The sequence below is a fragment of the Cricetulus griseus genome, chromosome 2 (assembly GCF_003668045.3).
Source record: "Cricetulus griseus strain 17A/GY chromosome 2, alternate assembly CriGri-PICRH-1.0, whole genome shotgun sequence".
Lineage (NCBI taxonomy): Eukaryota > Metazoa > Chordata > Mammalia > Rodentia > Cricetidae > Cricetulus > Cricetulus griseus.
In genome coordinates, this window is record NC_048595.1 from 4,024,497 (window position 1) to 4,045,585 (window position 21,089).

General features: G+C 47.7%; 1 protein-coding gene across 1 annotated transcript; it reads right to left on the reverse strand.

Annotated features, from left to right (window-relative positions):
• Positions 1–6,061: 6,061 nt before the first annotated feature.
• On the reverse strand, positions 6,062–13,852 carry Rpl22 (ribosomal protein L22). Its single transcript, XM_027398379.2, has 4 exons — positions 13,513–13,852; positions 11,997–12,101; positions 9,237–9,361; positions 6,062–6,262 (listed from the first exon to the last, which is right to left on the reverse strand). Exons 1-4 carry the CDS (start codon positions 13,522–13,524, stop codon positions 6,118–6,120), a joined length of 387 nt encoding a protein of 128 aa, XP_027254180.1. The 5' UTR covers positions 13,525–13,852; the 3' UTR covers positions 6,062–6,117.
• Between the last annotated feature and the right edge of the window lie 7,237 nt (positions 13,853–21,089).

A 21,089-nucleotide genomic window follows, 5' to 3' on the forward strand; every position in this document is an offset into this window, starting at 1 on the left:
CGCGCGCCCCAGGCTGGGCCCGGGGTCGCCACCCGGCCCGCGGAGGCACCTGGGCCCGAGAGGTGGGGTGTGAGCACACAGCTGCCCCCACCAGCCATTGCACACCGGACTCACCCCACCTCGGTTTCAGGCTACCCCTTCTAAAAAGAGAAGCACGAGGAAACGTGTTCCGCACTTAGGGAAGAGTCACTGTGGTGACAGTGTGTGTGGCTTCCCACCCGCCGACGTGCCCTTCCCAAAACACTCCCTGGGGCTGTGCTCAGCTCAGACACATCCAGGCCCCTCGGGTTCCATTTGGTCTCTGCCCCGGACTCGCACTCAGGACACCTGTCGCCAGGCGGAAGGGTTGATGGCTGCCAGCCCGCTGGATGCCTGAGCCCCGGGGAGCAAGACTGGAATTTTAAGAGAGTGATTTCAGCCCGGTGCAGCCAAGTGTTACACGGCAACTTTTAAGAACACAAGTCGCCAGCCCTCCGGTCCCACAAAGTCCAGTAAAGGGAGGGTCATCCTCAGGCCTCTGACCACACACTGAGGGAGTGGACCTCACTGCTGCCAGTCAGGGCAGGGTCTGCCTGACTTTAGAGGCTCAGAGTGCTAAGAGCAAGGAAAGGGGCTCTAAAAGAAATCCTCAGGCCTGGGCTGAGTCCTCCAGATAGATACCAGCTTCCAGTGTCCAGATCTGTCACCAGGAGGGATGTCCCCGTCTTAGCGCCTTCGGAGAACCAATAACAACTGTGCCAGTCTGGCTGAGTGTCCCAGCACAAGACCTCTTGAGGTGGCTGCATTCACTGGGCTGGCCCAAGGCAGTTGACACTGTAGAGGTGGAAAGAGCTGTCGCTAACACTTCTCATGCTATGCAGATTGTGAACACACTCCACAGAGAGCCTTTCCAGGTCTGACCAACCTCTCAGGAGCGGCAGGAAGGGCACTAGGACTCCTCACTTTTACGACACTCTCAACAGTGGAGGCCACCTGCACAAGGTGAAAGGACCAGCCAGCAGGAAGAAGGTGGCTGAGGATCCAAAGGGTTCCCTGCCAAGGGGAGCCCCAGATTGCACCCTCCCTGGGAGGGCTTGCAGACTCTCTCCAGGTCACTGGTTTCCCTGACTGCTGAGGACCCAGGAAAAACATCTGAGCTCCACCAAATATGCCCATGCTCCATTACCAGCCCCCAAGACCTCACTGTTGGTAGACATTAAACTTTTTTCAAAGGGTCCCTTGTCCCACCTCAGAGAAACTTGTGACATATTTCTTGGCACCAGAAAGCCCCACACGTGTGCACAGGCATGCAGATGTACACAGACGCCATTAACCTTGGCTCCCATTCCCAAGCCGAGGCTGAGAAAGTCAAGATATTCAAGAACAGCTCCAACTGCTTAATCTGCAGCAAATTAAGAGTCAAGATGTGAGCTGTGCACTCAGAATGCTCTCCCAATTACTGCACTGGGGAGCATTGGCTAATGACCAAAGACCCAAACTGGGATAGTAGGGAAAACACATGGTGTGTGTGTGTGTGTGTGTGTGTGTGTGCGCGCGCGCGCGCGTGCACGCAGGCTGCAAATCGCCAGTAATTTTTAAAGGACAACCCTCCTTTTTTTTTTTTTTTTCTGACACAGGGTTTCTCTGTGGCTTTGGAGGCTGTCCTGGAACTAGCTCTTGTAGACCAGGCTGGTCTCGAACTCACAGAGATCTGCCTGCCTCTGCCTCCCAAATGCTGGGATTAAAGGCATGCACTACCACCACCCGGCAGGACACCCCTTCTTATTAAACTATTAAATGTGCATTTTCGTGACTATGGACGCAAACACCTGCTGTTTTAGGTGAGTATTCCATAAGCTGCAGTTGTGAGAACAGCCTACCATTAAGGTTAGTGTCAGGGGACAAGTCTGTTTGCTGTAATTACAGCTCAATGACAATTCACAAATCAAAATATTTTTAATATGGTGGATATGAAACATTCTGAAATTTTGTTTTCAAAGAACAACTGAAATAGCTAATCCCCTAATGGTGCTCCCTCCAGGTGCTCCCTCCAGCCCTGGGCTGTGTGAACACACCCCCAGGAACTCTCTAGGGACAGCAACTTCAACGATGTTTCTATACCAATGGCTGCCTTCTGATCCTGGACTCTAAGGGCAGTGAACAGCCTGCATCTGCAGAGATCAAAACCTCTGGGCACCTTCTACTCTGCACAGGGACTTCACTTGGGATGGCCAGTTGTCCTAAGGGTGGAAGGTCAGTGCCCTGGAGACCAGGACCTGGCTCAGATTGGACAATTTGTCTCCAACAGTAGACCTCACACAGACTACCGGAGGTTGTGGGGAAAGAAAGCCAGAACTTTTCAGAAAGAGAACTCTGGGGCTAGAGCCCTTAAGTGGGGACTGCAGTCAGCCTGGAGCATTTGATGGGCACTTCCTGTGCTCTGGCTCGGGAGCAGCTCACTAGACTGAAGCATGACTGGATCAGAGTCCCCGGTTCAGTTGTTAAGCAACGGCATTCTGATGCCAGACACCATTCAGACACCCGCAACTAATCACCGAACAGAACTGGAATCCAGTTGCAGAGAAGGACTAGTGAAGAGCAAAGAGGTCAAGACCAGGCTGGTGAAACCCACAGAAACAACTGACCTGAACAATGGGGAGCTCTTGGTCCCCAGACTGATAGCTGGGATAACAGCCTGGGACTGATCCAGACCCCAGGAATGTGGGTTTCAGTGAGGAGACCTTCATTTTATGGGTTCAGGTTCATGATGGGTGTGTGTGTGGAAGCCAGGCAATGTAGTTTTCCTCAATCAACTGCTGTCCTATTTTCCTTTTTTTTTTTTTTAATTTAGGGCGCATGTGGAGGCCAGAGGACAACTTATGGAAGTCAGTCCTTGTTTCAGGGATCACACATTTCTTCAAGTTTGATGGCAAGTGCCTTTATTTGATGAGATATCTTAAGCCCCACCTCATTTTTTATGATTTGTTGTGTTTCACCACCATGCATGCAATGCCCATAGAGGCCAGACTAAAGCACAGACGGTTGTGACATGCCACATGGACACTGGAAAGAGAACCCAGGTCCTCTGAGAGCAGCAAGTGCTCCTAACCACGGAGCACTCTCTGCAGCTCCCACGTCACCTTTTGGACAGGGTCTCTCTCACACTGAATTTGGAGCTTGCTAGCCAACTAGACTGGCTAGTCAGTAAGTCCCCAGGATCCTCCTGTCTCTGCCTCCCCTGGACAGGGATGACAGAAGCCAACCACGGCACCCAGGTTATGTGTGTGCTCGAGCTCCCGTGGCAAACTGTCCTGACTGAGCCATCTCCCTAGTCCCCTCTACCTGTAGCCTTGTGGAGACAACGGACACCCTACAACCAGTCCTTTCTTCCCCCAAGCAAGCAACCTGCCATCTGACCCCCAGATCAGGGCAATTGCTGATTCAGGCAATGGGGTCTCCTACAATGAAGCTTCTGCCAGCCAGCCTTGTCTGTGAGAACTGAAGAACAGTACATCACCCTCTTGGGATACCATCACCCCTATGGTTGCCTCTTTATATCCTCAAGTCCCTGCAGGCTTCAGCATTTGCCAGTCCAGGGGACCACATCCCCAGGTGTCCATACTTTGAGCATCTCCTGAAATTTTCTCACTTTAAAAGGAGCAATTTCGCCGAACGTTGGTGGCTCTCACCTTTAATCCCAGCACTCGGGAGGCAGAGGCAGGTGGATCTCTGTGAGTTCAAGACCAGCCTGGTCTACAAGAGCTAGTTCCAGGACAGCTTCCAAAGCCACAGAGAAACCCTATCTTGCTACGATCACCTTCCAGTAAGCCGTGCCCCACCGCCACAAACGCCTTAGAAAAACGGGTGTCCTAGGCGTTTGGTCAGAGCTAGCTCTCAGGACTCTGGCAAGGTACCCAGCAGGGAGACCCCAACCTGTCCATTTGAGTGGCTGCTGCTGAGAGGGCACTACAAATACACTTTCACCCATGAAAGGCAGGGACCATGGGACTCTGGAAGCTTCTCAAAGTAAACAATTTAGAAATGAGTAAGCCTTCCGTGTAGATACTTCCTGGGCTGCACCAACACTCAAGGGAGAGGGCACCGGGAGCAACCACAGCTGGCAGGGAGCAAGCCTGTGCCAGCATTCTGTTTTATGACTTCCGTGAACTGAAGTCACAGCTTAAAACTCCAGTGTTCCTGTGCCAACGTTTCCGATAAGGACGGGTAAGGCAGAAGGCTAGACATAAAGGAGACGTGTCTACAAAGGGTCCTGGACACAGATGCTGTGGCAGGTTTAATAGAATTCAGTTTTACTCTTCATGGTGCCCATCAGAAAAAGGCATTTGTTTGGGAAGTGATTCTCCAGGCTCAGTCAACTCCAACAGACCTCCCAGAGACTGAACTGTACTTTTTTCCATGCCCAGTGCAACTAACCAGTGAAGAAAAGGTTAACAGGCTATGTGAGGTAGAAAAAAAAAGAAAGCAAGCCTTGCACAGTAACAGTAGCCATGTGTTAGCCACTTTAATACAAAATGTAATCAACATTCAATTACAAGAGTTTAGAAAGGTGTAGAAGACCCAGTGAGTTTCCATTTCATTACAGTTCCAAAACCTGCGGCCACTTTTTTGATTAGCATATGCTAATCAACCCAGGGTTAATTTTACAGCCAACCTAGAAATAACCACATGGGAAGATGAATGAAACAAACAAGATCTGCAAATCCAAGTCACAAATTCAGGGATTCTCATCACAAGGGGGCCACACCCATAGGTCTGAAGAAAATGCTGCCTCCTGCAAGGGCAGAGAAGAAAACCAATACTGTTCTGCTTCAAGAAATTTGCATAGAAATAGAAAACACTGGAAACCTTTGCTACAAGTGAGATTGCAAAGCTTCAACATGTTAAACTCAACCTGAGAGCCATGTGTTTACTTGGAGGTGCAACAGGGCTGGGCCATTTGATTGCCAGCTGACAGAGCACAGGCCTCAAGCGTGGCCAGGAGCTGTGAGCAAACTTATTAGAAAGCAAAGCGGATGCTGCTACAGATTTTGACTTCAGAGGAGCACCCTAAGGTGTCGGGAACTTTTTCAAATTAACCCTTAACAAAGGCATCTTCCTGTCTTTCCAACTCTTCGCCTTTCAATTCTCCAGGAACACAGTGTCAAGAAAACCCCACAAGGCCTTTCTCTGCCTCAGTACCCTGCAGGTGCACACTGCTTGGACTTTTTTTTTTGCATTGATGGAGTCTGAATCTAGGCTCTTAAGCATGTTTAGGCCCCAGACTAAGACTTTTATCACTAAGTCCAGCTGTGACCTTAAGTGACAGCTAAGAAGCAGGAATTACCTGGCAACTTCCATCTCTGCTTCACTCCCCTCGCTGTAAGCCTCCTGAGCCCTGAGGGGGGAAGGGCTCCCCCTACTGGGAACACCTGGAAGCTGTCTTCAGCATCCTCTGCTGGAGGCTAGAGAAATTCAGGCCTGTTCCGAGGACTTGGACAAGCTGTGGTTTATGTATATAAATAAGGACTTTAGTCTCACTACTAGCCCTTGCTGACCTCGGACTCAGATATCCTATGGAGAGCCGCCTAAAGGCTCGGATGCCCGGCATATTTGCACATCTTTTTATAAAGGCAGACTATGCAGCAGTGATAGGAAAAACAACCCTCTCATTTCTACAGGAAGGAAAAAGGTTAGTGCACACACTGCCAGCAACTTGTGATCAAAACTGGAGACAAATGTCCCTGAAACCTGTTTTATTGACTGCCATTTCCCCAGCAAAGTCCCACAAAGACACCACCTGCTTGCTTTTAATAAGGAACACCACACTGTATTCTCAAACCTTCCTAAGACAGGCTCCTGATATAACCAAGCAGCAGGCTTAAGCCCCAGTCTGGCTGCCTCACACAACCCACCTCTCATCTACTACTTGGGTCAGGGGCCTGCTTGGGCATTAGTATCGAGAACTGACATTTTTCAGCAGAAATGTCTATATACAAATGAGCAGCAGCCAGTTAAACCCCAGTCCCTGTGGTCCAATTTCCTGTCCAACCCACACTGCAGAGATACAATGATAAACCACGGATTTTGTTCCTAAATTTTATTTATGAATTAATACAAAACATTGCAGACCAATGCGTCTTAATCCTCGTCCTCCTCCTCCTCCTCGTCCTGGTTAATCTGGAAGTAGCGCAGCTCGTAGCTCTCTTTGCTGTTGGCGACTACACGCAACCAGTCTCGAAGATTGTTCTTCTTCAGGTATTTCTTGGTGAGATATTTCAAATACCTGTGGAGAAAAAACTCTTAAGAACCACACTAGACTGGTGGGTTCCTTACATTTTGAAACATTTGAACGCATAAAATAAAACCATTTAACATGTTTTCAGCCTTCCAAAACAAGGACAGGCCAAGTACACCAAGCCAACAAAACAGTCTTATCATGCAGCCCTAAACTGGCAATCAAAGTGGGAACGTATTAGTGCATGCCAGCTGGTCCCCTAAACCACAGCAAACACCTACAAAATGGTCTCTTGTGACCACCAAAAGATCACAGTGGTTAAGTTGACAATTACACGTTTTAGCACCTTTGCTAAGAACCACTAGCCTCCCAACCAACTCCAAGCATTTCCACAACCTTCTGCAAGCTTCCATGAGGTGGCAGACGGGGGCTGTCAGGGCTGTTTACTGTAATGTAGAAAGACATCACGATTTACCAGTGTTCTGAGTCCCCTAACTTCTTCAATGGAATGCCCATTATCCAACACATGGGCAGTGTGTGCCACCCAGCCATTCCACAGCTGAGACTCTTGTTCTTGTTATGAGATGGGTCCCACTGTTACCTAGGGTGGCCTCAACTCTGGGCTCAAGTGACCCAAGCTCCGCCTGAGACATCAAGCTTATGATCCATCTTGCCTCAGGCTTCCTCAAGCTCCTTCCCTCCGCTGCTGGGGTCAAATCCAGGGTGTTACACATGCTAGACCCCACATACCCAAGCATTTCCACAAGCGTGACTGCCTATACACCTGACTACTGGAGATGTTATGAGCTGAATCCTGATGGCTAGCTAGTCCCAGTGCCATGACACACACAAACCCTGTTTGCAAATTAACTTCATCACACCTCAGTTTCTCACACTACAAAATGGACCTTAAGATGCCTGCTTTTGCCAGAGGAAGGGGTGTGTGGGTGTGTGTTTGATGGTGCACACCTTTAATTCTAAGGCAGAAGGATCTCTGTGAGTTCAAGGCCAGCCTGTTCTACAGAGGGAGTTCCAGGACAGCCAGAGCTACAGAGACCCTTCCTCAAAAAAAAAAAAAAAAAAAAAAAGATGCCTAGTCTTTAGACTCTGAGGAATACTACACAGGTAAACACTGGCTCACCAACAAGGACCTGGATATAATCAACAACCTCACCAGCAGCCAAAGGCAAAACAAGAGTTCAGCCCTGCCTGGGGTCTCCTACAGACAAGCAGGCAATCCCCGCAGTGACAGCACAGGCATCTCATCTCAGTACTCAAGCCTGGGCAGCACAAACCCCAGAGGCAGCCGCCATTGTTTGCCCAGACTATGCTGCCATGAGGAGCTCAACTCAAAACTTTAGATAGTTTCAAAACTCACAGTAAAACAGGGTCAAAGACGAGGAAGAAAGATGTCCTAGACTTGAGAACACCCTTGGGTGTTTCAGAAAAATAACACTATTGTCATTTAGAAAGCAAAGTCAGTAGGCAAGGCATTTGGAAACAGAGAGGCAGGGTTGCCTGAGCTACACCCCAACTTCTCACAGCTGGCCTAGGCAACTTAGCAAGACTCTTACCTCTAATTCAAGATGAACCATAAAAGGGACCACATGGGATGGTGGCACCTGAGGACATAACTCAATGCCTATTGTGTCCAAACCCTAGGGCTCAGCTCTTAGTCTCCCCAAAATAAAAGGAAGCCACCTGGCTGTGGGAATCATAATGCCAGTGCCTAGGAGACTAAAGCAGGAGAACAAGGGCAAGGCAAGCCTAAGGTGGAGGAACACCCTCAAAGTCCCAAAAGGACAAGGAAGCACCAGTCAGATCATAGCCCATGGAGTGTGGGCCACAAGAAGATGCAGTCTCTTTCTTCCCCACAGGCTGCCGGTTGTGCACAACTGGCCTCACTCACCATAGCCAGGCAGCCATCATCTATTTTCAGACAAGGTCTTAACCAGCAGACCCCACCAGGCACTCTAAAATCTCCCCTCTATTTGAAAAGCTTCTCCAAGGCAGTGGTGGCCCACTGGGGAGGCAGACAGGTGATCTCCAAGTTCGAGGCCAGCCTGGTCTACAGGCCCCAGCTGTGAGGTAAGCCCAATTATATCCAACTCTGGTAAATCAACATATCACCATGTTCAGCTGCATCCTCAGATATCAGGGGTAAAGATCAGTGTCACGCTCCTGCAAGGAAAGACTCCACAATGACATCAGATCTCTCGCCCAATGCCATGGGAGCACTTACAAGAAAACTAAAATTAAATGAATGCTCTCACCCGAGTGAGGTGGCATGCACCTGTAACCCCACCTCTCAGAAGATGGGGACAAGAAGGTCAGGCACCAAGGCTGATCTCAGCGACAGTGTTTGAGTCCAGCCTGAGCTACATGAGACTGGGGTGGGGGCAGGGGACGGCTCTCACCACCACGATCTAACAGCAGTGGAAGCAAACAATTTAAGAATAGCTAGGTGAGCTGGGTGTTGGTGGCGCACGCCTTTAATCCCAGCACTGGGAAGGCAGAGGCAGCTGGATCTCTGTGAGTTCGAGACCAGCCTGGTCCACAGAGCAAGTGCCAGGACAGGCTCCAAAGCTACACAGAGAAACCCTGTCTCGAAAAACAAAAACAAAATCAAAATATAGGCAAGTCTAAGTCCCTTAAGCACTAATAGGCCTGAAGAAGGCTCAGCAGTTAAGAGCACTATTTCAGAGTTCAGATCCTGGCATCCACACTGGGCAATGCACCACCACCTGTAACTCCAGCTCCAGGGGATCTGCAGGTGCCCTACAAATACAACTAAACATAAACCTTAAAAAATTTCCCAGCACCAAGAGACAGAGGCAGCAGGCGGATCTCTGTGAGTTCGAAGCTACTACACAGAAACCCTAGCTCAAAAAGCCAAAAAATAAATACAAATTGTGTGTGCGTGTGCGCGCACATGCCTATGTCTCAGTGGCAATGTTCATACACACACAGTCACTGCTCTTTACACAGCTGCACAGCAAAAGGGAAACCCCTCATACCTTACCTTTTGGAGAAAGGCACCTCAGATGTGACAGTGATCTTGCTCTTGCTCCGTTCAATGGTCACAACCCCTCCGCCAAGATTCCCAGCTTTCCCGTTCACCTTGATTCTCTCCTGGAGGAACTGCTCCTGCAAAAATCAACAGTGAGTGCAGGGGGCTGACGGGTCTCAGGGGTAGGCTGGTTTCACACTTTCTCCCAACGCTATGCTACAGGTATCCTTAAAATCTTCAGTCTTTAAATGATGTGTGTGTACACATGATGTATGTGGGTGCCTATGCCATGGTGTCCTACTACCAGAGGACAACTTTGTGGATGGGGTCAGTTCCCTAAGCAAGTTCTAAGGACTTTGAGGCAAGTTCATGAAGATGGCGCTATTCAACATAATCTCATGTGAATGGTCTTGGCTGGCTCCATGATGATGAAAGCTTAGAGGGCAGCACACTCAGGGTCAAAGGGTAAAGAGTAAGCCAGGGCAACACAGTGAGATCCTACCCATCTCAACATAAAAACCAAACAAACAAAAAGGGTCAAGACTAAGCAGGAGACCAAGAGCCAAACTTTTATACAAACATGCAAAGCTGCAAGCGACCTCTGAGCCTATGGGGCATGAAGCACAGTTCTCAGCACTACAGAGAAGAGAGTCTTCACCTAGTAAGAAGAGCAAAGACACACGCCAACGTAAACAATCACAGACCTGCCTGGAGTCACCTGCATGGTAAATAGCAGAAGAGACAGGGACTCATGAGCCCAGACATATTCTGCAAAGCACCATGTGAGCCAGGACAAGCCATTCACCTTCAGGAACCTCCGTCCAAAAGGGACTTTTTGTTTTGTTCTGTTGCCACTGCAATGAGATGAAGTCCCTTCAGCTCAGAACTACCATTACCATGTTAGGGACTGAAGATTCAGCTCAATGACAGCCAAGAATGCTCACTCAGAATGTGAGGTCCTGAGTTACATCCTGAGACAATTAAAACTCCAACACAAAACTGTTAACTATGGTGGGGCAATGGTCAGAAAACATACCTTGACTTTACTAGCAAGTCTTCTGGAAGGGAAATCATTAGCAGAGATGAATGCCAAGGGAATGGTTTGCTGAAGGAGGCCAGTGATGACACCAGGCAGGACCAACACATAAATGACAAACAGAAAATAGCCACCAAGGATTGGAGAGACTCCCACTCTTCCAGAGGGACGTTTCCCAACACCCATGCAGCAGAATACAACCATCCCTAACTCCAATTCCAGGGGATCGGGCGCCCTCCTCTGAATTCCAATGTCATAAGGCATGCATGCAGCACACAGACATATATGTAGGAAAAACACATTAAAAAGTCTTAAAAAAAAAAAAAAAGAGGGTCTCTCTATGCAGCTTGTTTGCCCTAGAACTCAGTATATATAGATCAGGCTGGCCTTAAACTCAGAGATCCACCTGCCTCTGCCTACCAAAAGCTGGGATAAAGGCATGTGTCACCATGCACAGCAATAATAATAATATTTTTTAAATTAAGAAAAAAGATACCACCAAGCCAGGCATGGTATTGCATACTTTTAATCCCAGTATCTGTGAGTCTGAGACCAACCAGGTCTACAAGTGAGTTCCAGGACAGCTAGGACTGTTTCACAAAGAAACCCCCTTCAAAAAAAAAAACAAAAAACAAAAAGAAAAAAGAACCCAACTCGGGAGGCAGAGGCAGGTGGATCTCTCTGAGTTCGAGGCCAGCCTGGTCTCCAGAGCGAGTACCAGGATAGGCTCCAAAGCTACACAGAGAAACTCTGTCTCGAAAAAAAGAACCCCACCAACATGCAAAGGACCAAAGCCATGGAGAAGTCACTGGATAAAGGATTTAAGATAAGAAGAGTCAAGTGAGGCACATCTAAGAGACAGATGGGACAGACGTCCACACAAGGTTAGTAGCCACAAGGATAATTCCATGTGTACTGTTAATGGCTACAAATTATGCCTATAAGTTTTAATTTTCAATTTTTTGGAAATGATTGTTCTGGACAACAGTTAACCTTCTGGAATGTGAGGAACAAATGTAGACTCAGGATGTGTGAATACGAAGGCCTTGGTCCCAAGAGCCAAAATGGGGCTGCAGAGACAGTAATTCTAGATTAAGGGGGACACGGGGGTCCTGGGAATATGGAGCAAATACAGGGGCAAAAAGAGTCAGAACAGGGCTGGAGTTAACTGGTTCACAGCACCAACATGGTAGTTCACAACCACCTGTTAACTCTGGTTCCAGAGAAATGCCCTGGCCCTGGTCTGGCCTCCATGAACACTGCACACACATGGTGCAGACATACCTGCTTGCACAAAATCTAAATGAGAGGGGATCTCAGGACAGCACCAAGTCTGTAAAAGACAAGCCTCAGGGACAATTCAGCAAGCAGATGAAAGCAAACACACTCAGGTCTTAACACTGCTGCCATTGGCCTAAGGTCCAGAGGCTCAGGCTGCCCACGCAGATAAACTTAACATAGTGCAACAGCAGAGCTGAACCCACCAAGTTTGCCCGATTCTTGGGAGACCATTAGAGGAGGAAGGCAGGATACTAGGTCTGTCACTCATATCCACAGCCTGTCTGTTATTCTTCCATCTCATTTAGCCTGCTGAACTCAAGAGACTCAGCAATAAATACCTAACTTGCCCCCTCTGGTTAAGTAGAGTCTGGGACTGCCTCCAAGAGGTTTTCCCAAAGTATCTCCCGAACCTCACTGCTTCCCAGCCCAGAGGAGCAACAGAACTTGTCACTTACGAAATTGGCAGCGTCCATGATCCCATCTTCTACAGGGTGGGTGCAGTCAAGGGTGAACTTCAAAACCTGCTTCTTTTTTTTGCCTCCCTTCGCCACAGGCTTTTTCTAGGGGCACACAGAAAACAGAGGTGAAGCCTCAGGTAGCACCCCCCCATTAAAAAAACAAAGCCATGCCGGAGGCATAAAAGTCCTTACAAATACAAACCCAAGGAGACGAAGGGTCCCCTTCAAGAGTGCCAAGGAACTTGTTCTACATGCTAAGAGAAGGGGAACCATTAACACTCTAGTCCCACACACACACAACCTCTCCGGACACCCCAATCTTGACAAGCACGGGGGTCTGTTGGCACATGAACCACAGTGCTACCCCCAAAAAAATACTTTCTTTTACTCACTTGCAAGCACAAGCATCCAAGTGCTGTGCACACTCACCGTCACTGGGAAATCCTTCACTAGCACCTATCCAGACTCGAGCACTTCACCGTGCTCTTTGGCACCTAATCCCCGGACCTTGTCAGGAAACAGCGGAGGAATTACAATATTGTAGCTGCTTTCCAGCCGGCTTCCTAAAGACCAAAGACTGTGGCTAGCTCTTCCAAACCACACCTAGGAGGGTCCGGTTTACTTCCACAAAGTGACATCCCGCCAATCGTCTCTGCGGACCCCTGGAACTTGTAAAGAACTCAACCGAATTTTTGCCCTTCAAGGTTTTGCAGTTCACGCACACGCTCCCTTCCCGTCTCCGCAAGTTTGCACTTTGCAGTTACTGCTACACTTACGTCCAGTGTTTTTCCCGCAACTCCATCCCCCCCTCCCCGGGAAAGGCCGGCTCACTCAGACAGGCTGCCCACAGCGGACCGCAAGACCTCCCTACAGGACTCTAAGCCCCACACACACACACACACCAACGCGCTGAAGCCAAGGCAGAAAGACGCGAGACAACCGCAAACACACCACGAGCCCCCGGCCTAGAACCTTCCGTCCAGGGAGGGCGACCTCCGGGGGGAGCCCGGCTGGAAGGCTGCGCACGGGCTGACCTCGGCCAAGAGCAAGCACCGCACTCGGCTGCACCGGGACGGGACGGGACGGGACGGGGGCGGAGCCGCCTGCGCCCGGGGCGCCTGCCGCGGGGACCCCCCTCGGCCCCTGAAGCCCGGACACCCCGTCAGGGGCCGTTTCCACTCGGCTGCCCGGGCGGCAGCTCACATCCGCCCTCCCCGCGGCTCGCCCGGAGCCCGAGGCGGCCCCGAGGCCCCCTGCGTCCCCCCGGGCCCCGCGTCGGAGCCGGATCGCCACCCCGAGCGCCGCCGGCTCGCCCGAGCGCCGCGAGCCGCGGCCTCCTCCGCCCACAACGTGCTGGGCCCCGCCGCGGGCACGGCCCCCTCGGCGCCGCCTGCCAGGCCATCCCGGCCCGCCGCCGCAGGGCGCAGCCCCCCACGCGGCCCCGAGCCCGAGCCGGCCCGGAAGCCCCACGTGCCGGGGCGGGAGCCGCGGCCTCACGCGGAGCCACACTAACCATGGGCGCCATGGCGGCAGAGGAGGCAGAAAGGGAGCGCGGCGCACTACGCACGCGCGAAGAGCCCGCGGCGCACAGGGCACGCAAGAAGCCAGGCAGCGTGGATCGATCAGCCCAGCGTCCAGATCGCCGCTTCCCAGCCGCCCAAGCAACGATCGGCCAGCGATTGGTTTTCCCGGGGCACAGTCGGTTGCCGGGAAAGGGCGGAGTCCAGGTGGACTGTGCCACTGCGAAGGGCCGGAGGGGAGGACGGACGGACCCAACGAGGAGTAAAGGGGCGAGCGCGGCTTTTAAAGGTCTTGCGGGGGGGAAAAAATCAGGACAAACGTCCCCTCTACGGGAAATTACCAGCTGGCCAGATGAGACTCCGACGCAGTGACCGAAGAGAAGAATCAGAATCCCCAGTGTCCGCCAGACCTGGCGGCTCACGGGAGGCAGAGGCAGGAGGATGGCCACGCAGGGCTACAGTTATCTGCTTACAGTAGGGAGCTCCAGGCCCACCAAGTGCTGTGCCAGGCTCGCAGAGCCCAGAGACTAACCCAAGGACTCTGATGCAAGAGCAAAAGCTTTCTTTTTGTTTCAAGCTGGCCAACTGGGATCTCACTGCACGGTGGGCAAATGAGATCCAATCAGCCAACAAGAGAAGCTTTTAAAGGGGCAGACCATAAGGTTGAAGGCCACAAATTTCAGAGTTTCCATGGTTACTTAAAGTCATACAAAGTACAGAGTTAGCAACTATACATTTTAAGGGAGATACATAAGACAGAACATGGGTTTGCAGGGTCACAGGGCCTGTCAGTGATCCCCTGGGCTGGGGGATCTTTACCACCGCAATTAGCAAAGGAATGTTAACAGGAGTGGTGGACAGTTACCTCCCCTTCTCTGAGAGCAGGGGATCAGGCGCCAGTCATGGCACTACTGATTTAAGGAGTTAAATTTTCCTTTACCATTAGAAGTTCCCATTTCAGGGCCTAAGTTTTTAAAAAAAATTTTATTTTAATTTTTGGTCCCCCACATAGTCAAACCCTTTTTAAAAAGCAAAAATAAAATAAATAAATAAAAAAAGCTCTAGTGTCATGTCTTCCTCCTAAAGAAAACGCTCCACTAGGAAGTTTATGTCACCCACGTGACTAGACTTGCTTCCGCAGCTAGAGCCCGTTGTTCAGTCTGGCGCCCTCTGCCTTCTAGGTTCCCCACCTCATGTAGCAAAGTGAGGATTGTCCTTCCAGCACCAAGAATGGCAGCTCGCAACTGTCTGTAACTCCAGTCTGAGGGGATCAGTCCCTCCTCTGGCCTTTGTTGGCACAGGGCATACAAGTAGCGCACAAACATAAATGCAGGCGAAACACCCATGTGCAAAAACATAAATAAATAAAAACTTTCTCAATGAGGCAGCAATGTACCTACGGTGGCTAATCTTGGTTGTCAAGTTGGCACACCTGGAACACGGGAGCCTCAACGGAACAACTGCCTGATGTTCATAGGGAATTGAACTCTGGGACCCTGAATTGTGGTCACTGTACAATCCAGTTCTGTTGCCTGGGTTCCCCAAAAGCCCGGTCTTGACTTGCAGGAAACACGGTGCTGATTGGTCAGTGTCAGATGCCACCTACTCTCGCTGTTTTCTTTCCTGTTTGGTTTGATTATCTCCTCCTCCTCCTCCTCCTCCTCATCCTCCTCCTCCTCCCCCTCCCCCTCCCCCTCCTCCTCCCCCTTCCCCTCCTCCTCCTTTCTTCTTTTTTTTTCTTGGTTTGGCGTGGTGTGGTGTGGTGTGGTTGAGACACAACCTCACTCTATATCGTCCAGACTGGCCTTTGATTCAACAATTCTCCTGCCTCATTCTCCCAAAAATTTTGAGATTACAGGCATGAACCAACATACCCAGGGGCAGCTTGTTCTTGCCTTTGCAATGCTGCGGCTGGGTGGGCTTTGCAAATCTTTCTGCTTTGGCAGCCACTCCCAATTAAGTCGTCTAAGAAATGGCTTTGAAAAATAAATGAATAAATGCTTTTTAAAAATAAGTGGCTTTGCTTCCTCCATTCTGGTTGGTGTTATCACTTGTTGCTGTATTCTGTCACCGGCAGTTGGAACACTGCAGGAGCATCAGTGATAGTCACGGTTATTTCAATACTTGCAGAGACACATCTCCCCTTCCCATCACAGCCCCCAGCTAACCAGCATCCCTCCTCAGATGTCTGCATCTCAGCTCCTCAGAAGGGCTATGGGGCATGTTCAGCCTGTGGCTCGAAGACAGCATATATTTCAGAATAGTTATTAATTCAGTCCAACACAACTGTAGACCATGGCATCATGTTGAGAGGTGTGCGTGTGTGTGTGTGTGTGTGTGTGTGTGTGTGTACATGCTACAGTGTGCATGAGGGGGTCAGAAGACAACTTAACTTGCAGGAGTCAGTCCTCTCCTAATGAGGAACAAGATCAAACCCGAGATAGGTTATTAACTGGTATTTTATTGGGAAATTTATACTCACATGAGGAATCAGTAACCAGATTTGGAACTTCGAGTAATCTGGTCCCAAATGCTTCCAAAATCTGGTTGAACCCCGAGAAAGATCGAGCAGCCTCCTGCCCTCTCTCTCTATCCTACCCTCTCTGTACCTGTGACCATGCCCAGCAGTACAGGTAACCAGGGTCTCCCCCTACACTCTCCTTCCCAAGAAGTCAGGCTGTCAGGTTTGCCGGGGCGGGGGGTCGGGGGGCAATTCCACACGCCTGTGGAGGTAGAGAACAAAGTTTGGGGTTCTAACCTCCCACTGTGTGGGTGCTAGAGATAAATTCAGTTTCCCGGATTCTATAACAGGTATCTTTCCCCTCTGCACCATGTTGAGAGCCATGAAAAAAAAAATTAAACAATCCCTTAAGTTTTCTATTAAAACTACGGACAAAAGCTGGGCATGATGGTTTACACCTGTAATCTAAGTACTCGGGAGGCTGAGGCAGGAGGATTACTACAAGTTTAAGGCTAGTTTGTCTGAGAGAGAGAGGGAATTCAACCCCGAGCTTAGGAAGGTTCAACATGTGATCTATTTAGGGCAAAGCCTCCAGCTCCAGAAGTTCCAACAGCATAGACACTCACCTGCCCAATACACTAGCAAAAGAGACAAATAATAAAGTTCATTTACTCAACATGGCCGCACTGGGAAGACAGATAAAGGAGCCAAATCTGTCTCTAAGCGGCTGACAAGAAAAGGACACAGCAGAGGGCTGGGGAATTCCAGACAGACAGAGCAGGTCACCACAGCCAGGTGGGTGGCTGACTGATGAGCACCACTGTCAATGATGAGGGACTCTGGGAAAGCCGCTGTTGTCCTGGCTTGAGAGAAGCAGTCCAGTTCCCATGAGATGACTCTGTCAGAGGTGATTTTCTTCGTGGGGTGGGGTGGGGTGATCTGACCTTCAAGGTTAACTCTTACTTGGGTGGGAAACATTTGGCCCCCTATCATAAAGGTGTTTACCAGTCTTGCTTTCTTCTGCAATCCAACTTAACTGCAGGAGAGAGAGAGGCGCTTAGGAGAAAGAAGTATGAAAGGCCAAAGGTAGAGCCAAAGGAGAACAAAATGTCATTATTTAGACCAGTCCTTCAGTGACTCCAAAATGGTTGGAAAGTGACCTGGTTCTCTTTCATGATTTTCCTTGCTGAAACACAGTCCACCTTCAGACTGCAAGGGCTGAACCACCAACACTCCAGAATGATGGGCCCTGGGCTCTGGTTTTCTTTCTTTCTTTCTTTCTTAAAAAAAAAGATTAATTTATTTATTATGTATAGTGTTCTGCCTGCATGTATGCCTGCAAGCCAGAAAAAGGAACCAGTTCTCATTACAGATGGTTGTGAGCCACCATGTGGTTGCTGGGAATTGAACTCAGGACCTCTGGAAGAACAGGAGGTGCTCTTAACCACTGAGTCATCTCTCCAGCCCAGGGCTCTGGTTTTCAATAGATTTAAAAATAATAAATGCATCTTGAGCTTAGCAATTTTTTGAATTAAATTATGTGTGTGGAGAGTGTTATGACCGTGTGAGTGCATTGCTCTTGGAGACAAGAAGAGGGCATTCAGTCCCTTAGACCTGGAGTTACAGTCAATTAGGAAACATAAATAAGGTGATTTAACTAATGGGCTCTTTACAGCCTGGAATTCCCTTGATTCTCAATTACCTAAAGGATGGTTTATTATACTGATTGATTAAAAGTCTGCTATTTACTATGCCTTTACAAGAAAAGGATAGAGAAAAACTTGCATTCACAGTTCCTGTTAAAAGGTATCAGTGGAAAATTCTCTCTCAAGGAATGTTACACAGCCTCAATGTTTGTCAGTATTTTGCAAAAGAGCCATAGAAACAATTTGTAATGAGTTTCCTCAGTCTATAATTTACCATTATATGGATGATATCTCACTAGCTGATTCAAGCACAGACACTTAGAAAAACGGTTTGACAATACAAGGAACTTTTTGCCTTATTGGGGATTACACATGGCTCCTAAAAAAAAAAATACAAAGAGAAGATTCTATTAATTACCTAGGATGTAAAATAGGTTTACAGAAAATTCAACCACAGAAAGTGCAAATCCGGAGAGATCAATTACAAATTCTTAATGATTTTCAAAAATTGCTGGGAGGCATTAATGACGACAGCCCAAGATTGGATTAACAACTCAAGATATACTTAATTTATTTCAAACTTTACAAGGTGATAAGGACTTAAACAGTACAAGAAAATTATCAGTGGAGGCTGGGAGAGAACTGGCTTTGGTAGAAAAACTACAGAATGTACATGTGGATTGCTTGGATCCAGAGCTCGACTGAATCCTGGTCATACTACCTCATTCTCCTACAGGAATTCTTATGCACAGACAAGATAATACCTTAGAATGGATATTTTCATCAGGCAGAGAAAAAAATTAAAGACCTATGTAGAAATTTTTTTAATTGATTCTGAAAGGAAGGAAAATTGAGTCTTTATCAATTACCAAGAATAGACCTAGCAGAAATTTTATTACCTTTCACTAAAGCTGAAATTTCCTCATTATGGGCAGAACATGAACATTGGCAAAGAGCTTGCAGTAACTTCTTGGAAATGACAGCCGCAGAGAAACATTGGATAATAGAAAAAAAAAATGCTGAACTAAATCAGCCTGAATACTGTAAGCAAGTGTTGTCCTCAGAATGGAACCCAGGGTGTGTATTACACTGGGGAAGAGGTTTTGCTTTTGTTTCCACAGGAAAAGAAAAGCTATGGATACCATCAAGATTGATACAGATTTAGATTCGAGACCTTTTGATTAGGAGAGGCAATCATTTATCAAACAGCTTGTCCATTCAACCTGCTAAGAAGGGAAACTCCTCAAAGTTAACGTTGGGACAGGGTTCTGTTTTTGTCTTCCCAGGAGAATAAAAGCATCCAGCTAAGGAATCTGAAGACCACTGGACAAATGAGACATCTGAAGAAAAAGGATGAATCATCCAGAGAAAAAGGTCCCAAGAAAAAGAGTGAATTGGCTTAATGATACAGCACAGTTCCAATAGGATAAAAATCTCATAAATCCTTCCACATGTTTGTCTCTGCTGATCTCCACAGACGTAAAAGGCAAATGGTCTTTGTATAGTCCCAATTCAATTAAAAATTAAAGCTGGCTTTAGAGTTGGAGCAAAGCTCTCTCCTCTAAACCTTGTTAAAGAAAAACCCAAAATCTCTGTCTCATGTCAAAAAAGCCACCTGGTATGGGACAGAAGACAAACTAAAACTATTGTCACTAATCTCATAATCCTTTGGTTTTATTTTGACTCTTTAAAACTTTTCTAAAGGTATAAACATAACCTCAAATTTTATAAGATATATACATATATATACATATATATATATATTAAACTTTCTGTCATGATGTTAATGTTTGTATAGAGTACTAACAAATTCTAGAAATAGGCTTTATCTAGCTTCCTGTGGGTACTTATTTCTGGTTCAAGTCTGAAGGGAGTAATGAGGATTTAAGTTTGTATACCCCATGTGTATTTAATAGATTGTGGTTCTTTAACCTCTAAGATCTGCTGCATATGACATTTAAAATGGTTAATTTTCTGCAGTGAACCATGACCATTCCTAACAGTGACCTTTGAAGTCTCTGAACAGATGATGGGGCCCCACAATGACAATTCGACCTTAATTGCAGTTTTGCCACTAAGCTGACAAACACCTCCCAAAGATCAGCTTTGGGCTACAAACTGCTCAAAACAATTTCCAGGTGGCTGGCTGAGATGGTCCAGCCTCATAGACTACTCCAGCCAGAACTCCAGAGAAGTCCTACACTTTCCCATCTCACCAAGACTGAACAACAGCCAGCTCTCCCAGGACTTGATCATTATCACAATTTTCTCAGGGTCCCCTAAAGACACCATCACGCCTAGACAACAGGAAGTAATTTTTTAAAAAGACTTTACTTATTTATTATGTATACAGTCTTCTGCCTGCATGCAGATCTCGTTTAAGGTGGTTGTGAGCCACCATGTGGTTGCTGGGTATTGAACTCAGGACCTCTGAAAGAACAGTCAGTGCTCTTAACCGCTGAGCCATCTCTCCAGCCCAACAGGAAGTAATTTTAAGAACATGACACCCACATTCCCAAGAGTCGAGGTGAGTGAGTTTTGGTCTTTTGTTGCAAGTTTATTGCTTATGGCCAGGAAGGTAACTATGCAGAAGAGATTGAACTCAGGGATCTCATTCTGAAAAGAAAAATAAGGGGATATAGGAATGATAGGATAAAAGGGTAGATTATTGAATCTACTTTTAAACCAAAAAGGCAACTACTGGTTTCAAATATTTTACATTGGTATGCATTTTTGTATATTCATACAAATTTAATGTTATTTTTGTTACACTGTATATATGCTTCTGTTCTTGTTTAAGGTGTTGGAGCGGTGCAGTTCATTTAAAAATGTAAAGTTCTAGCTCTTGAAAGCTGTTAGGATAATAAAGAAATACAGGTTAGTAGTTAGTCATCTATAACAATCAACCTTCTAGTCATGCTAGGAATGTTTTCAAGGTTAAACAGTTATATTTCAAAAGATAGATGGTCTTCATACGCTTCAACCGCCTACAGAATATGGCATTTAAAATGTTTTAATAACAAGGTTTTTCCTGACAGTGGACACTCCTGCTCCTGGCAGCAACAATTTACTTCAAACAAGGATAATGGGCATTGAAGAACCTCTATACGGAGTTTGCTTTCGTTGTAGCAAAGTTAGACATTGGACAAGAAACTGCCCTTGCCTCAAATGCTGACAGTATGCTATCCAAATTGGACAAGCAAGACACAAAATAAAACAACTGTCAAATTTTGCCAAGACAAGGTAGGCCAGTCCTTCAAAATTTCCTGCTTCACAGAAAAGTCTGTTAGGTATTCTAGGCTGAAGATGGATGCCCAGTGTTGCAGAGGAACTTTGGGTGTCCAGGAAGCCAGGTGTCTCTGCCATTCCTATAGTCTTGGAAGTTGTTTGAGCTGCATTTCCTGTTTACTAAGATAACATTATATCCTTGTTGAGTCTCTGATGAGGTTGAATGTTGGGAGCC